This window comes from Lynx canadensis, chromosome A3 (genome assembly GCF_007474595.2).
Source record: "Lynx canadensis isolate LIC74 chromosome A3, mLynCan4.pri.v2, whole genome shotgun sequence".
In the NCBI taxonomy this organism is placed as follows: Eukaryota; Metazoa; Chordata; class Mammalia; order Carnivora; family Felidae; genus Lynx; species Lynx canadensis.
The window spans coordinates 1828908-1846689 of NC_044305.1; the positions used below are offsets into that span (position 1 = coordinate 1828908).

The window sequence follows — 17782 nt, forward strand, 5'->3', positions numbered from 1 at the left end:
TTTAAAATCCCAGGCTCAGAGTCAAATTTGGTGCCTCGTGAGAGAGAGTTCTGGAGGCAGTGTGCGGGCCGGACGCTGCTAAGGCTCTGGCTGTCTGGGACCCGCCCGGTCAGTCCGTGCCCTCTGGCTGTGCCCCGGCAGCCGCTGGGTGTGGAGCACTCGGTCTGGCTTGTCAGTAGCAAGAGCTGCCCTTTAGTTTGGCCTCGTTATAACACTGGGTTAGATTCAGCAGCCAGCCTGCTCTTTAAACAGATGATATGCTTCTGACAATTCTTCTCTGACTGCAGAAGGAAAGCCCATCCGGTAACCAGTGCATGTTCTCTGGAAGATATCAGATGGTTCAAGGTAGGAAAGCCCACCCACGACCCAGTCCCCGACACAACTGCCTAGCACCTGGCTTAGAGTCTCTGGTCAAGGAGCCTGAATTTCACATCTTCACCACCGAGAGCCTTTCTGCCCTTCCTTTTTTTTTTTTTTTTAAAGCAACTTTATTACTGATTAAAGAAATGAAAGGAAGGCATTTTTCACATACCAAAAAGGCAAACACTATTTAAAAATAACGATGATACAGGGACGCCTGGGTGGCTCAGTGGGTTAAGCGTCCGACTTTTCAGCTCAGGATCTCACGGTTTGTGAGTTTGAGCCCCGCCTTGGGCTCTGTGCCAACAGCTCCGAGCCTGGAGCCTGTTTTGGATTCTGTGTCTCCCTCTCTCTCTCTCTCTTCCAAAAATAAGTAAACATAAAAAAATATAACGATGATACAGAATAGCAGTGATATATAGAGGACCTGGGACTCCTGCGTCCCCTTCTCTCCAGGGAGCAGACGGTCTCAGCTTCCAACCTCAGCTTCCGGAGGCAGTTCCACTGTCTGTATGTATCCAAATGCCTTTCAAACGTGTCCAGTCAAGAAATCCACTTGTAGGAATTTGTCCCAAGGGGAAAATCACAGATGTACAAGAGATGATTGATCCGTGCCCTCGGCTGTCTGTGCGGACATGGCTCCCGATGGCCGAGTGTGAAAATCCTCGACGAAGACTTACCAAACACCCACTACGTGCCAAGCACCGTGTTTGGCATTGCACGTTAGTGAGCAAAACGGGACAAAATCCCTGATGCACAGGGGTGGGTGTGACTATCAAATCCCCCACATGAGGACCCTCGTAGGGATGCAGTGTTCCATACCTTGACTGTATGGACCCCCAAGTCCTGGCTGTGATATTGTGCTGAGGTTCTGCGAGACTGAACACACAAGCATATGCCAGCCGACCAGACACGAAAATAGAGCTCTAACCCGCCACCCGCAGGGACCAGCCCGGTGGGGGACATGACCTGCCACCTGCAGGGACCAGCCCTGCAAGCACAGCTCTCTACAGGTCAGCTTGGAGGAGGTGAGACCCTCTATCTCTGGTGACAATCCAGGAAGCCACATATGAGCCCAGCAGCAAAGAGCCCAGAACGGCCGGGACTTGATCAATACCTGACAACTTCCCCGTTTAAGTCCCCCTGCTTCTGACTCAGGGCTGACCAGGGTGTGTCCCCAGTGACACAGGACCCCCCCCCACCCCCATCCCCAGGCCCGCAGTCCCATCAGGGACACGCGGACGCTCTCTTAGGTGCACGTTGCACGTGGCTCTACAGCGATCTCCAGTAAAAGTCCAAGTGGAAAGACCCCTGACCCGTGAAGCTCACGTCCAGTGGTGCAGACAAGCAAAGAGCATAATCGATACGTAAATGATATTAGCTGTAGGACAGCGGGGTGCTGGTTAAATAAATCATGATGTTCTTATAATAACATTCCTACGGTGGACTAGCTCAGAGCCATTAAAATGTTGTAGAAGAATATTTAATGATATCTGAAATTTTCATGATACGTGTACGGCTCCCTGGAGAAGAATGAGGTTTCTCAACTCTTCAGTACGACCCCGGTCTTTAAAATCTCGTGTTTATGCGAAGGAGAGAAGGCCAGAGGGGGTATGTCAAATGCTCTCGACAGCAATCTCTGAGTGCGGGACCGCACGTGTAATTTGATTTTTGCTTTCTGAGTTTCTTTGTATCTTCCAAGTTTCCTTCAAAGAGTTGATTATCAGAAAATAAAATGTTACTAAAAAAAGCAAAACAGAAAAAGAAATGCTCAGCCGAGAAACAGAATATGGGACTTCTTTTTTTTTAAACCTAAATCACAATTTGGTTTCTCTCAAAAAAAGAGAGATTCTGAAAATCTGCTGGGTCTGTGGTCACCACTGCACAGTCAGGTGATGGGCGCATGTCACCAGAGAACCCTGCCAAAGGTCGGAAAGGGGCAGGGTCGCTGGGGAACAGAGGAGATGGGGGTAAACCCGGGGCCTTCGGGGCCGCGGAGCTGAGCAGGGTCCAGGAGGTGGGAAGAGGCAGGAGGAATCCCTTTTCGAGAGCTTGGAGGGCCCTCTGGGGGAGGCGCCTCCCTCCCTGTCTGGGCGTGCTCTCCACCCCAGGTGAGCTTGCCCACCCGGTGGGCACCGGGACTCTGCTGACCCGGGGGCAGGCTCTGACCTGCTGGGTCCCTGTGCCACCATCTACTCCCGACACACGAGGGCTTCTCCTTCCAAACCCTGCCTCCTACCTTGGTCTCGGCTTTCTTTCCCCGAGGCCTGCAGTGAACGCTGTGGCCTGTGGCCTCCTCCGTGTCCTTCTGTCCTGGGGTTTGGAGGGGTGAGCCCGACAGGCAGTGGCTAGTGGCCATGACTTCACTCCCTCCTGCAAGGCTCTGGCAAGGTGGGTGGTCTGGCAAACCTCCGCCAGGGAGCTCGAGGCCTTTCCTCGGGCACAGACAAGGTGCTGGGGGTGGGGGGCTGAGACGGTGCTCCGGCAAACCGGACGGTTTGAAGCAAGAGAACTTTATTATCCCCCAGAAGTGCAAAAACAAAGTGTCGGCAGGGCGGTGCCCCCTCTGAGGGTGCTGGGAGCGGAGGGGGTCCTTCCTGCCTCTGCCGGCTCTGGGGGCCGCCAGCCACCCTTGGCATTGCTTGGCTCCAAGCTGTCCCTTGCCGTCACGTAGCCTCCTCCTCTGTGCCTCAGTCCTAATCTCCCCTTCTTACAAGGGACTCCAGCCCCAGTGGATCAGGACGTATCCCAATGAATTATGTCTGCAAAGATCGTGTTTCCCAAGAAGGCCACATTCCGAGCTTCCGGGGCGACCCCGGTTTGGGGGGACACCATTCCAGCCGGTGCAGGGACTGGGGTGGGGCTGAGGCGGGCGGTTAAGCCAGGCAGTTGGGCTGACCCCTGGGTAACAAGGCACTGGAAGAGAGACCTTTCCAACCAAACGCCTGTGGCCTCGGGCCAAGCTGGGCTCAGGGTCAGACTGTACTCCATCCGGATCAGACCCCGGCCCTGCCGCTCCCGGGGCCTGGTTCTGAACCTCACTGAGCCTCTTGGAGCCTGGGGGTCCTCTTCTGGAAGCTGGACGTCCCTCGTGGGGTCCCGAGGGCATGCGCCGGTGCCTGGGGCGTGAGCAGGGCCGTCCCCATGCGTCTGGAGGCTGTGGCTGCCGGCCTCCAGCCGGGCGGGTCTGAGTCCACGCACAACCACGAGCCCCAGCTACCCCAAGGACAGGCCACGGCCCGGGCATGCCCTCCGCTAAGGAAGCGCTTACACCAGCAGCATCTATGGTAACACGGGAGACGGTGCGTCCTCGTTCCCGGGGCCCAGAGGACAAGAAACGAAGCATCCTTCCAGGGTTTTCTGGGCGCCTCCTTGGGCCTCTCTCCCCGGTAGAAAGGCTTCCATTTTTCTTGGCGAATGAAACAGAACAAAGGGATTGTATTTTCATCTACGCGGGGCCGCTGCCTGCCGCCGGGGTGGGGAGCATCTCTTACTGATCGCACCGGCAGGGAAAGGGGAGAAAGCAGAGGGTCGGCTCTTGCAAGAAATTCGTGTACAAACGCGGCCGTCCGCCTTAAAGGATTAATTTCACAAGCCTTAAATTGAAGTTTAATTTGAAAACTAATTCAGCCCCATAATTGGCTTTCTGCTCAAATCACTGAGGCTAAAGATTTAAATTCTTAATATTCAGATGACTTTCAAGTATCCGGTACCATCTGTGCATCAGTCCGTGGCATTAATCTCAGGGAGCCCTCCGCCGGCACAGAAATAAAATAAATAAATAAACGGGCCACTAATAGAATAATCTATTTAAGCAAAAACTCTGCGTTATCAAGATGAGGGTTTCTTTGACTTCATTGGCAGCATATAGATTTCTTTGCTATTTAATATTTTAAGGCGACATTAATTTCAAAATTTATAATATAGGCCTTCACACAGTTACGAGGGGTTAGGGAAATCAGGAATTCCAATTAAAGCCTTTTTTAGTTAAAAGATAATCACCGCGGAGGCATCTTTTCTTGTGAGGGTCTCGAAGCCTGCCTCGAAGAACTGTCAGCCGAGCAGCTCCGAGCCCCAGGAAGGAGGCCCCGGGCGTGTCCTGAGCCCTGGTTAGCCTCCAGGGCTCCCGGGTAGGGGGGCTGTCGGGCTGGGGCTGGGGTTCACGGCGTCCCGCCCTCACCTGGGTGCACAGCGGTGAAGAGAACAGATAGGATCTCTGCCCAGCGCTGTAAGCCAGCAACAAAGTAAGTAACTCCGTGAGTAATGGAGTATTAATGGAAAGCGGGGGGGCAGACAAGCCCCCCTCACGTGGGCTGAAGAAGCGCCATGTGAGCTGAGGGAGGAAAAGGGGCCAGTGTCACAGTGACTGGGGGCAGGACACCCAGGCTGAGGGCACAGCATGTGCAAAGGCCCCGAGGGAGGAAAATGCTTCCTTTTCCCGAAGGCCTCAGCCCAGTTGAGCATCTCATACCACTCGTTAGCACGTACATAGCATATAGATTTCGGGGTTCCTCAGCTGGACAATGGACACCTTGAGGGTGGGGTTTATATTTTCCTATCCTGGAGAAAGGTGCTCTCACGTGTATACAACATGTGTTTTCAGCAGGGGGTGGTGGGGTAGGGGGGTGGGTGGGGAAACTGCCCACGCTACATTCTGCCCTTCTCCCGTTTCGTTCTCGTCTTTTTGCCTGATAGTGGATGTGATGCTTAGAGGCACGGCAGCCATTTTGTGACCACGTGGCAAGAAACAAGAAGGGGAGGCAAATACTGTGTGCACGGATGGCTTCAAGCTCTCCCCCAAACCCCCACTGGTCCAAGCTGGGTTTTCTGTGACTTGTGGCCAAATGTGTTCCTGACAGAGACCTGGGGAGGGGAAGCAGTTTGTACAATGGTTAGCACTGTGGCTCAGGAGTCAGACTGCCCAGGTTTAAATCTTGCCTCTGCCTGCACTAGCTGTGTGTCCTTATTCACCTCATCTCAAAAGTGGGGAAAACGAAAGTGCCTGTCCCGTAGGGCTGTTGTGGGGAGGTCTTGGAGAGCTGCACGGAAACACGCACACGTTAGCCTGCGGACATGTGCGTGAGGTCCGTGCACTGCACAAGCGTCAACATCCTGGAGTGATCTCGCACGACAGTTCTGTGAACCGTTCCCCCGGGGGAGACGGCTGGAGGGTTTGTGGGGTGTCTCTGTATTCTTACAGCTGCGTAAACCATCTGCTTTTCCTTCGGGGACTCACGCCCGCCACCTGCTCAGACCCTATGGCTTGAGGGCTCCAGAACCAGACCCTGTCTGTGCCTGCAACACGCTCTCAGTGCTCGCCCTGGCCGCGGCGGCTGCCTCAGGCCCGGCACACGACCCCAGCCAGGGCATGGGGATCTGCCGGGGCTCCTGCTGGACCCCCTCTCCCGGGGCCGCCCGAGGCTCGGAGACGCCTGCAGCTGCTGGGGTGGCTTGTCCACAGGGAGAGAGAGCCTCCCTGGGAGCGAGCGAGCACCGGGGAGGGGACAGTCGGACAGTGGCCAGCAGGGCTCCGGCCGGTCCCACTCTGGACACAGTATCTCGGCATCTGAGGCTGCTGCCCGTCTCTGGACTCTGCAGTTAGATGAGGCGGTGAATCCCCCTTTCCAGGGGGGCCTCTGAGGTGGGCTTTGGATACCCAGAGATCGAACAGCTGTGATCAGAGCAGAGGCCCCTCTTGACCCCAAACCACGATAAGCACTGCTCCAGCCTGCAGGACGGGCCATCCCAAGACCCCCACGCCCTCCCAGCCTGTGTGACCCAGCGATTCCAGGGAGCATTTCATGAATCGAGGGGGCGCCGGGACTGGGGAAAGAACGCGGGGTGAACGTGGGGCCCGGCTGGGACCCTGGTCCGGAGTCAGCTTGCTAACGTCCCCAAGTGAACTACCCAAACCTTCAAAGGTTTTTACCTGGCTGAGTCAATATTTCATACATCCTTCCGTTTGTTTTCCCTGGCACGTACGCCTGAAGCCCTTCATTAGCCCATCACGGCAGAGAATCGTGACGAATTTCCAGTGGTGGTTTTCCTTACCCCACAAAGGCACCGTGGGAAACCTGCCTGTTACCGTGATTCCCTGACGTAAGGGGAGGCATCGCAGAGGCCATTTCCGAGTTCCGCCCGCCTCGGCGATGCCACGGCCTTGTTTGGTGTCAGCCTGCCCTTGACCAGGCGCGTGAGGGCGTCAAGCTGGTCCTTCGCATCGCGGCACCGCTCCGCCCCGGGCTTCGCTCTGGGACGTGGTGTCCCCGCTCCCCTCTGAGGGCTGTTCTGCGGTCAGGGACAGACGCTGGGTCCCCCAGGGACTCTGAAAGTCAGTCAACACCTCGTGTAGACAGACTGAGAGGCACGGGAGTGGCCAAAGAGGACCAGTCTTGGGACCCACACCGGCCTCCGGTCCTCCCGGCCACGCTTGGCACGCCACGTGGCCCCGAGGGGCTGGGCTGATGGAGGCGCTGCTCCCGTCTCCAGGCTGAAAGGCTTATTGCCCGTTTGTTACCCTAATGAGTAAAGCCGGTCACACGTTTGGGAAGACTGTCTCTATCGATTTAAAAGAAGGCACGGGAGGTTTGAGCTGTGATATCCGGGCGCCTTGACAGAGCGTTCTGGGTCTTGGGGCGAGAGGCCCACCGTGTCTGTGGTAACGAGAAAGCCCCCCCAGCCCGGCACCCAGCCCCCTGCCTCCGGCTGCATAAGGAGCTGGCGGCTTTCGTCCAGTCTCTCTGGCTGCTTGGAGCTGATGTGCCCGTCGGCCGCCTTCCCCTGCCTCTCCAGGGACCGTCCCCTGCCTCTCCAGGGGAGGAGCCGCCCCGGGTGCCGGCAGAAATGACGTCACACCCCGTCCCCTTCACTGACACCAGGCTGGCCTGCGTCTTGAGGTTCTGAGACCATCAATCGAAAATGGCATTCGCCTTGTGGAAACAGCAGCCCCGGGAGACGGAGCTACGACAACGTCCTCGGGCGGGGGAGGGATGATAAATGCTCGCCCTCGCCGCCCCGTGGTGGCATGCCACCGGCCCCTCCCGGGAGGCCGCCTCCGCTCCGGGCTCCTTGTGCCCGGGCTTCCGCTTGCCCAGGGCCAGGGGCCCCGGAAGGGCCCGGAAGCCCTCCCGGGACGGGGAGTCGCCCACTAACTTACAGACGCCAGTCACGCTGAAGTTCAGATCGGCAAGGCGGCCTCTGGCCCTGGAAGCAGGTTCCGACGTTGCGTGGGGCACACGCGTGACAATGGCTACCCTCACAGGCAGCTGGGCGCCCTGTGTTTTCGTGGCTACTCCCGGCTCAGCTCCACCCGCCCCGACCCCGCAGGCAGGTGTCCCGGGGACGACACTCCATCCTTGGAGGAGGCAGCGGTTTAGGGCCTCGCCTCTCAAACTTGGGCCTGCGCACAAACCACCGGGGGGCGGGGCATCGTGCCCAGACTCCAGGCCCCGCCTCCAGAGCCCGAATCAGGGGTGCATGCTGAGAGGTTCTGCATTGCCAGCGTGTTCCCAGCGATGCCGCTGGTCCCCGGGCAAGGTTCCGGAGTCGGCCGGGGATTCCGGCCCGCTACGCTCAGGAGGGCTGCTCGCTTCACCTCCTCGGACCCTGAGCCGTGTCTTTGCTAAAGGGGAGAGGGAGGGCGCCCGCTTCTTGGGGGACGCAGATCCAGAGACAAATCACGTGCTTCGCCAGGGGCCGGCCCATGATGAAGTCAACATCATTTACGCCAAACTGAAGTCTGTGGGAAGACTGGCTCTTGGGTCAACTCTGAGGGGTGCTGGGCCTCGGGCACGCAACTCTCGGGGCTGGGGGCGCCCGGCCTTCTCGTGGGTTTCCCACGGGGCTTGGAATAAAATGCAAAGTGTGGCCTGGGAGACCTCGAATGGCAGGTCTCCTCTCTGAGCTCGCCTCCTGCCCCGGGACCTTTGCCCGTGCCCTTTCCCTCCCCAGGCCCCCTTCGCCCACACACAGACCGCAGGCCTCCTGTCCAGGCCGCTCCTGCTCCTGCTTCAGCTCTCAGCCTATAAGTCCCCTCCACAGAGGGGCCCTCCCTGATCTGCAGCCACCTCCAGGACTCTCAGCGCCCCCTGGCTTCCCTCTGAGCCTTATCATCACTGCAATGGCCATATTCACCTGCGGTAGCCTGTCTTGTCTGCACCCCTCTCTGGACCGCTCCCAGACGCGCTGTGGGACACGCGGGAGGTGATAAATGAACGCATCAGCAGAAGGGTCCCGTGGGGGCCGCACGGCCTCCCCGGAGCGCGGGGCCTCCTTGCCCCCCGGCTCCTGCTGGCCCGCCGGTCGTCAGGGGCTGGGGGCTCACCTGGCTTGGAGCCTTCGTCCACAGAGCCGTTGTAGACCTGGTTGACGAACTCGGGACGGTTGTCATTCATGTCGATGACGTAGATGTACAGGTCGATGGGGTTCTCCACCTTGTTGCCGTTCATGTCCACGGCGTGGGCTCTGAGCTGGAAAGCAACACAGACACCGTCAGCCGTGGGGAACGGCCGGGAGCAGGTTCCCGAAGGCCCTCGGCAGCAGGCTGGGGGTGATGTGAGGGCCTGGGCCCCCCTCAAGGGAGGGTCTGGGCAGGGGTGTGAGATTGGGACACGTCATGAAACTTCTCTGAGCCTCGGCTCTCGCCTCCGTGGAAACGGGGAAGGGTTGTCAGCAACCCTTAGTTTTTGGATGAGTTCATTCATTCATTCACCGTTCACTCATTAATTTATTCACTCAACCAGTATCTGTCACGGGCCTCTGTGCACCAGGCATGGGCTGGACCCGAGATTATTGCCCAGTGGAACAGACGTGGCCCAGCCCTGGGGCTTCTCATCTGGAAGGGAGAGGGACGTCAAGAAGGAAGAGAAGACAGGTAACTTGGGTAGCGGCCGGCTGGGGTTGGGAGGAGGCCGGGCAGGCCTCCCAGAGGAGGTGATGTTGGAGCTGAGGCCTGACGAAGGAGATGGAGAGGAGAGCAAGGGTGGAGGTCCCCATGGGGGTCCCAGAGTGGCTGAGGCCAGCCGAGGAGGCCGGAGAGGGGCCGTGTGGGGCCTGGGATGTGGGGGAGAACCGGGTCTGCCCAAGGTCTCTCTTCACCAAGGCTGTGACTGTCACACGTGTCTCTGTGGAAACCGCATCACCCTGCAAGCTGGACATGTCAGACCCCAACATCTTTGCAACAGGACGGCACCAGGCCAAGGGCATGAGAAGAGCCGTGCTGGAAGCCTGTTGGAGTGTGGGGGGGTGTCCCCGAGCTGGGCGGGGGGCACACGATCCTCTCCACGGCCTCCTTGGGAAGGAGGAGGCCGTGTGCGTTCCACACCTGCCCCACGGAGGCTCGGTTCATCGTGACGGCCCCGAGTGGAATTTCACCCTTGAAGTGTTTAAGGAGCCGGGCGGTGGCCGCAGCCTCTGGGGCGGATGTGAGTCCCTAGCACCCTGGTTAAGGGACGTGAAGCCCCCTCGCCGTGTTAGCCCCCGGCCGACCCATCCTGCTGCGGAAGCTCTGGGCGGCGGCCAGGTGACCCTCCGCCTCGTCGAACGCGGCCCTGAGCAGCGCACGGGGTCAAGGGTCAGGAAGCCTCTGGACAAGGTAATCCTGAGCTCCGGTTAATGCTGGCATCTCCCAACGGAAGTGGCGGTGCCCGCTTTGGCGCGGCCCTGTAGCAGAAGCGGCCCCCGGCTGTGAGGCCCGGGGTCCTCCTGGTCTCCCCCCATCCCGCCCCCCAAATGTCCGTCGCATCGCTAGCTTCTGCGGGGGTGTCCGAGGCCCCCTCACCGCTCGGGGGGCCCGTCCTCCTGCGGAGACAGGGAAGCCGTCCGCGCCTTCGGCGACCTGCAACCCCAAGCGTCTCGTCTCGGGTGAAGGGAAGGTCCCGCTCCTGCGATGTCGCGTGCAGGACGTGTGTCTCTTCTCGCTATGGGAGGGGGACGGGGAGACGCCAACTTGTGAGCTTGGTCTCGGGCCCCAGAGGGGACGGGACGAGGGCGGTGGGTACGACGGGTGCCTGCTGCCTCTCCGGGGCTCGCGCTGCGTCTCGCGCTGGAGCACGGACCGCGGAGCACCCCACGCGGGCCCTGAGGCCGCCTGCGGGTGGGCGCTGGGGTGGCACTGGCCGCGCGCCTGCTCAGGGCCGGACAGGGCCCCAGGAGCCCCACACGGGTCACTCACGCCTCGGGTTTCACAAGAACCCGAGAGACCACCTGGTCCCGACCGCTAGTTTACGGACGGGGAAAGCGAGGCTCAGGAAGACGGCGGTAGTGGCGGGACTCAGCAGGGGGTCTTACGTGCGGAGCCCTCGAAGGAATCTTCTGGAGAACCATCTTGCAAAGCAAACACGACCCCTCCTCGTTTCGTGATTTGAACGCTCGTGTCAGTGACCCGTGGCCACGGACGATCAGCCGGCTCTCAGGTGGGAGGTGTGGCCGAAGGTGCCCGAGGATGGGGCGTGTGGATCCCCAGATGAGGGAGCGATGGCGGGTCGCCCCCCGACGGGGCGGCGTTTTGTGGCACGGCTGACCGCTACGCAGGGACGCCGTCTGGGCGGGACGCGGTGGCCTCGTGGCTCTGGGATCACGGTGCTTCACCGGCCGGTGGCCTCAAGGGAGCCGGACGCTAGACAGCGGGATAACGTGCACAGCTTGAAAGCGGAGGGGGCCACGCGCCGAGGGATGCAGGTGCCTTTAGGGGGCGAGAGGGGCCCCGGCGGCCAGCCAGAAGGAAGTGGGGACCTGGGCCCGGCACGGCCTGAACGGGCAGGAGGCAGACACTTGTAGGCCGGCTTCACCTCGACCTGCACCTGGCGAGACCCTGGGGCACAGCTGCCGACTTCTGACCTCCAGAGCGTGAGCCAGGAAGCGGGTGTTATTTGAAGCCACCGAGTTTGTGCTCGCGCTGGGGGGCACCCCGTAAGGTAGGAGTGCCGGGAGGGGCTCGTGCTGGAGCCTTATGGGGGTGTGAGGGCCGCCAGGACCCTGACCTTGGGGGGGACAGCAGAGGGCTTCACGCGGTGGGACAGAGAGTTGAAAAACGGGACGTGAGGGTTCAGTCCAGAATTCGGCAAATGGATCTGGCCGCCCTCCGGTCCGGGTCCCGTTGTCTCCGGCCGACTTGTCACCCCGCAGGGGGCAGGGCTGACACTGCTGGAGGTGGCTGCCAGGGGTGGCCCTGGGAGCCCCAGGGCGAGGGCCCACAGTGCCCACTTGTGAGATGGGGTCTGAGGAGACTGAAGTCAGCAGCCCCGTGGGGCACATTTCCTAGTTGATGACGAGCGGGAAACAATCATTTCTCCGTCTCCCAAGACGGGACGTCAGGGCCGTGGCCGGAGACGGAAGAGAATGTGGGCAAAGTGTCTGGAGGCGAGTGAGTCACCCAGAGACCCGGACACCGAGCCGAGTGTGTGGGGACGGGTGGATGGTGTCCCCCCAGAGTTGCCGGCTTCCTCTCGGCCGGCTTGGGTGAGCAGGGGGTGTGGCCTGCCTGCAGGTGTCCTTGGAAAGGACCAGGGGCCCTCGGGGGCATCTCCGCTTCCTCTCGCCCAGCAGCCATCCCGGGGGCCCTGCCCCGTGGCCACAGGCAGTGGCACCAGCCACTGGGGCAGCAGCAGGAGGGCTGAACTGGGGCCCTTCCCGGGGAGCCCAGAATTCCAGGGCTGACTTTGGTGTGAGCTGCAGGGGAGAAACAGTGAACTGGAAACACCAACAGCGGGTCTTCATTTTGAGCTCAAGGTTTCCAAAGTAATTAAAATAAAATGCAAGGGAGAGCCTCCCCGCACGGCGTGCGTTCTCCCAGGAGCGGCTGTGCAGTCAGCAGGCGCTGGGGCCTGCGTCCTCCGGAGCGGGCTTGGCGGACAGCCCCCGGCACAGTCCCCAAGCCCCGCCCACTGCACCTGCTAGCCGCGCCGTGGTGAGAATCTGAGAGAGAGACGCGAGCTGTGCCCACGTTTGCATCTGTGGGGCTGGGGCTCTGCTGCTGGCAGGTCGCGCCCCCTCCGTCTCTCCCTCTCCCCCTTGTCTCTCTATTTCTGTGTCTCTGTTTCTCCCTCTTGCTCTGTCTCTGCTGCGTTGTCGGCACGTGAGGGGAGCTGACTCTCCATCTCGAGTCGGGCCACAGATGTGTGTGGACGGCCCGTGCAGCCCGTGGGGGAGCCCACGGGCGCGTGAAGGGGATGCGTCTCGGGCAGCATGGCTGCGTGAGCGCCCGTGCTGGCCGAGTGTCGGTTGGCGCTGAGGACCTGCCGCGTAGCGAGCGGCGCACCAAGAACTCGAGAGGAGGTCCCAGGCCGTCGTCGGTCCACCTCCTTTCCCACATCCCGCCGTCCCAGGGCCCAGCCTGGGGTGTCCACGTGGGGGAGCGCGTGGGCTAAGGTTCTGGCAACACTCGGCCGCGGGAGAAACAGAGGTCAACGCGCAGGGGCTCTGGGGGCAGCTTGCACTGGGGCTGACAGGGCTTGGGAGGCCCAGACAACGACGGGCTGTGAGACCCACCCCTCACAAGCCTCAGTCTCCGTGAAATGGCCTCGCCGTCGATCCCACCTCAAACAGGACCCCAAGTCTGGAGGCTGGCCACGCGGGGTGGGCTCCGTGGCCTGAGACCACGCAGCCTACGGGCCCCGAGCTCAGGAGGGCCCGCGTGTGGCTGAACGCCCTGCCGTCACTGTCTTGAAATCCTTAGTCCAGATGAGGGTCCCCCATTTCGTTCTGCACTGGGACCCGGAATGTGTGGCCATCCTGGACGTCAGAGCTGAGCAGGACCTTGCCCGGGGCGGCCCCTCCCCACCAGGCCAGCCAGGGCTGTGGTCACAGAGCAGCCGCGGGGGGCAGCCGGTCCAGGGCCTATGACAAAGGCTTTCTTTCAGCGGTCTGGACGGTCCGGAAGAAACAGCCAGAGGAGACACCTGCACTGGGGACAGCAGGGGTCGCTGGAGCCCCAAGGAAGGCAGGAGAGGTGCCCCACCGGGAGCTCCCCCTCCCCAAACCACGAAGCAACCGCGGCCGATGGCTGCAGTACAGAGAGAGGAGTGACGTTTCAGGGGACACTGAAGAGCCACGTGGCGCCAGCCCTACGGTCAGGAGAGGGGTCGCCGGGGGCCAACCCTACCGTCAGGCCTCAAGAGAAGGGTCTGGCACCTCAGGCCCGGGGGAGGGGCTTTCTCTAAGCAACCGTGATAATGAAAGACCAATCTGTCTAATCTTGAAGGAGGTTAGCATGATCACCAGCACGTGGCCTCTTTGTGGGGCTGTTTGGAGACAAAGCTCTCCCATGTCGGCCGAGGCTCTGGATGTCATTGGCCAATCAGGGACGAGGGCCGCAGGGCAGAGGGACACCTGACCAGGTGGGCGACGTAGCGAGCAAGCAGCAACCCCCTGCCTTCTCTTCTCACTCCCTGGGAACGCTCACCGGTCCCCGACCACCGGCTGCACATCCCTTTAGACTCGGGGGCACAGACGCCTGGAACAGCGCATTCAGAAGGGGCCCGCGCCTCTGGGAGGGTGAACAGACCACAAGGGAGGTGGGAGGGGGGCAGGGAGGAGGGGTGGCGCATCCCCAGCGTCCGGCCCCCGCTGAGTGTTGGGTGTGGGAACAACCACGCCTTATTTTACCAGGGCCTCGGGGAAGCCCCCTGCAAGCCCCTCCCGGGGGGAAGGCACCCCTGAAACGGCCTGCCTAGACACCAGCAGCAAAATGGGCCCGAGTGTCAGTGGCCACCTGCTTCAGGGTTTTCAAGTCTGTGTTTCTCCCTCCACGTTCCCTAGGCCTGGGAACGGAATGACCGGTCTGGCTCAGAAAAGATGTAGTGATTTTCCTTGTACCTGCTTCTTCTCCCTGACCCTGGCCCCCACCGTCCGAGGGGCAGTCAGGATGACACCCGGATGCCCATTCCCAGTGGCATCTCCAGGCAGGACACACCCACTCCGTCAAGACCTGTGGTCTGATTGCTGAAGAATCTGGGCACGTGGTCTTTCTTAGGGGTTTCAGGCCAAAAGGCTTTGATGCCTTTTAATCCCAATGGTATAAGCTCCCCCTGCCCGGGGCCATGTTTGTTCATGTTATCACTGTAGGCCCACTGTCAACCACAAGGCCTAACATGTACTAGGCACTTGAGAACTGTTCCCCGGATGGGTAGATGGATGGATGGAACGTATGTATATATGGATGGATGGATGGATGGATGGATCAGTGGATGGTGGGTGGCTGAGTGGGTGTGTAGATGGATGGATGAGTGGATGGATGGATGGATGGATGGATGGGTGGATGGACAGATGGGTGGATGGATGGATGGATCAGTGGATGGATGGATGGATGGATGGATGGATGGATGGACGGATGGATGGATGTATCAGTGGATGGTTGGGTGGCTGAGTGGGTGTGTAGATGGATGGATGAGTGGATGTATGGATGGATGGATGGATGGACAGATGGGTGGATGGATGGATGGATCAGTGGATGGATGGATGGATGGATGGACGGATGGATGTATCAGTGGATGGTTGGGTGGCTGAGTGGGTGTGTAGATGGATGGATGAGTGGATGGATGGATGGATGGATGGATGGATGGACAGATGGGTGGATGGATGGATGGACAGATGGGTGGATGGATGGATGGATGGATGGATGGATGGACGGATGGATGTATCAGTGGATGGTTGGGTGGCTGAGTGGGTGTGTAGATGGATGGATGAGTAGATGGATGGATGGATGGATGGATGGATGGATGGACAGATGGGTGGATGGATGGATGGATCAGTGGATGGATGGATGGATGGATGGATGGACGGATGGATGTATCAGTGGATGGTTGGGTGGCTGAGTGGGTGTGTAGATGGATGGATGAGTAGATGGATGGATGGGTGGATGGATAGATGCTTGGATGGATGGATGGATGGATCAGTGGATAGATGAAAAAGATGGATGGATGGATGGATGGATGGGTGGGAGATGAAGTGGTATACCCAAAGGGAAGAGTCTGGAAGCATGAGCCAAGGTTTCTCTTGGAAGCTTCTCTGAAGAGGGATGTCTGGGTCTAGTGAACTGGGGATTTCTGGAGCCGGGAGCCTGACTTTGATTCCACACCTGTCTCTACTCATGGGCGAAGACCCATGAGTAGAGAGGAACCTTCTCTTCCATGTTGACTAGCTCTGTGAAGCTGAACCCACCTGGGACTTGGGCAGCCAGTCTGAGACCGTGGCTAAGAAGGATGGACCAACCTCCCAACCTGGCTTCCCCAGGTCCAGTCAGCCTCGCACCCTACTTCTCATGGGGCATCAGGGGTCCCTCGGGGGAGGCCACCATTGTCAACGACAGAGTTAACCTCTCCCACCAATTCCTTCTCTCTGCAGGTGGTTCCTGTGCATCCCCTGAGGGCCAGGCTCTGTTCTCGGGCCTGGCGATGTGGTGTGGATAGCTTGATGGCTCTTTGCCATGTGGAGCCTTCCTGCTAGTGCCAGGAGGTGGACAGTGGGCCCCAAGAAGATAACCAGAGAGTGGCGGCGGTGTTTGGCCATGTTCGGCACTGGGGGCTGAAGCCAAGTGAAATCTGGGCTGATTACGTCCACATCAGGGCAAAAGGCTGAGAACACGATGCTCTCCGACGATGGTCTTCATTTCCAAGTTACGAGCGAGGACCTGGACATTCAGACATCGTGATGACAACTACAATGTGCACACCGGCCGTATCGTGCGTGGGGCTCTGTTCTCCGGGCTTTGCACATGTGAACCCTGCATCCTCCCACCTGGTGAGGGGCCCGGGGTCCTCACCTCTGCCTCTAGCTCACACTGCCTCCAGCTGGTGCAAACCTGCATCTTGCAGGTGAGGAGGGGGTCCGGACGGGGGACCGGCCATTAGGGTGGAGGCCACGAGACGCTGCTGCTTTCACCTGAGCTCCGGGGTCCCTCCCCTGAGCTACCACGTCAGGGAGGCCAAGCAGGAGAGGAGCCAACAGCCCCCAGAAGCCCGAGCCCTGCAACGTTTGTGGTCACGTCCGTTTCCCCTCTGCGTGCCCCGCTCCGAGGTGGCACCAGCACAGCACTCATCCCGGACCCGCTGCCGGCTCTCAGAGAAGCAGGTGTGTAATTCTAGGGCTGGACAGGATGGAACTGCTCACAGAGGGGCTCCAGAAAAAGGGCCCCACGGTGCCCAGCAGCCACGTGTCCCCTCCCTGCACCAGAACTAATGAGCTCCTGGGAGCACACGTGGATCCAGAAGGTGGTCCCCAGACCTTCCTGTCTTCCCCCGGGAATGTGGCAGAGGTGTCCATCCCGGGCCCGCTGAATGAGAAACCCCAGGGTGGTGCCCAGCGCCGTGGGCTTTACACAGCCCTGCGGGCAATTCCAGCACGGGCTCAGGCTGACAGTCTCCTTCCCAAGTTAGGGACCCAAGGCCCGAGGTACTCACGTGGTAGGAGGCTCGCTCCTCCCGGTCCATGGGCCTAGTGACATACATGCGTCCAGACATGGAGTCGATGCTGAAGACCTCCATGGGGGGCTGGTCGGCACCCACCCCCGTGATGCTGTACCGGATGGGGATGTCGTTGTCTTTGTCGGACCGGATCTGGAAACAGGAGCAAAGGCAGAGGAGAGTCAGCCTGTGGCGGGGGGCAGGGGCCACGCTTCTTAAACGTCCACTCAGCCCACCCCTGATTTGCTTGCACTTGGCCAACTCGGGGAACATCAGGTATCCGCTCTGGGAACTGGGAGGGCAGCCAGTGATGAGGGGGTCGTGGAGTGCCACCAACCACACGTCCGGTGGCCCAGCAGGTGACGGGGAAAGACGAGACCACGGAGCAGCCGCTACAGAGTCCAGAGGGGAGAAAGGCTGGGACACAGCACACACACCCGCTACGTGTTCGTCCGTGTCCCAATATCTTGCGCCTTTGACGGGGGCACCAGAGAACAGGGTCCGGTCCCCGAAGGTGGGAGGCTGTGAGGATGGGTCGGGGCAGAGAGGACCCGCAGCCGGGAGGTAGACACAGATTTCACACTGAGGACTGTTGTCACAATGGCTACAGGCTACATGTGAACGTAAAAGTATTTTCACGGAGAACTGTGAACTCTTTCATTTAGAGGAAACAAAAACTCTTGTAATGGGAAGGGGCACGTGACGGGAACGGGGGTGCCCGCTGGAAGGTAACTGGTTTCTCTGAGCCCCCGAGACTGAAAAGGTATAATTGATAAGGTCAAAGTGATAGATTGGAATTCAACTTTGGATACAGTTGACTCTTGACCACGGGGTCGAACTGCGCTGGTCCATTTATATAGGGAATTCTTTTGGATAAATACACTACAGGACTGTAGACGTATTTTCTGTTCCTATGGTTTTCCTAATAACGTTGTCTTTTCTCTGGCTTACTTTATCGTAAGCACATGGCACATAATACACTCAACATAGAAAATATGTGCTAATGGACTGTTTATGTTGTTGGT

The 17782-nt window shown here is 59.7% G+C and overlaps 1 protein-coding gene across 1 annotated transcript in view; it reads right to left on the reverse strand.

Moving 5' to 3' along the window:
* The window catches only part of CDH4 (cadherin 4), a 540404-nt gene that overhangs the window by 50636 nt on the left and 471986 nt on the right, over positions 1-17782 (reverse strand). Inside the window, exons 5-6 of the mRNA XM_032592549.1 lie at positions 16755-16910; positions 8684-8828 (exon numbers count right to left, since the gene is read on the reverse strand). Coding sequence (XP_032448440.1) covers positions 8684-8828; positions 16755-16910 — 301 coding nt within the window. The remainder of the gene's footprint in view (positions 1-8683; positions 8829-16754; positions 16911-17782) is intronic.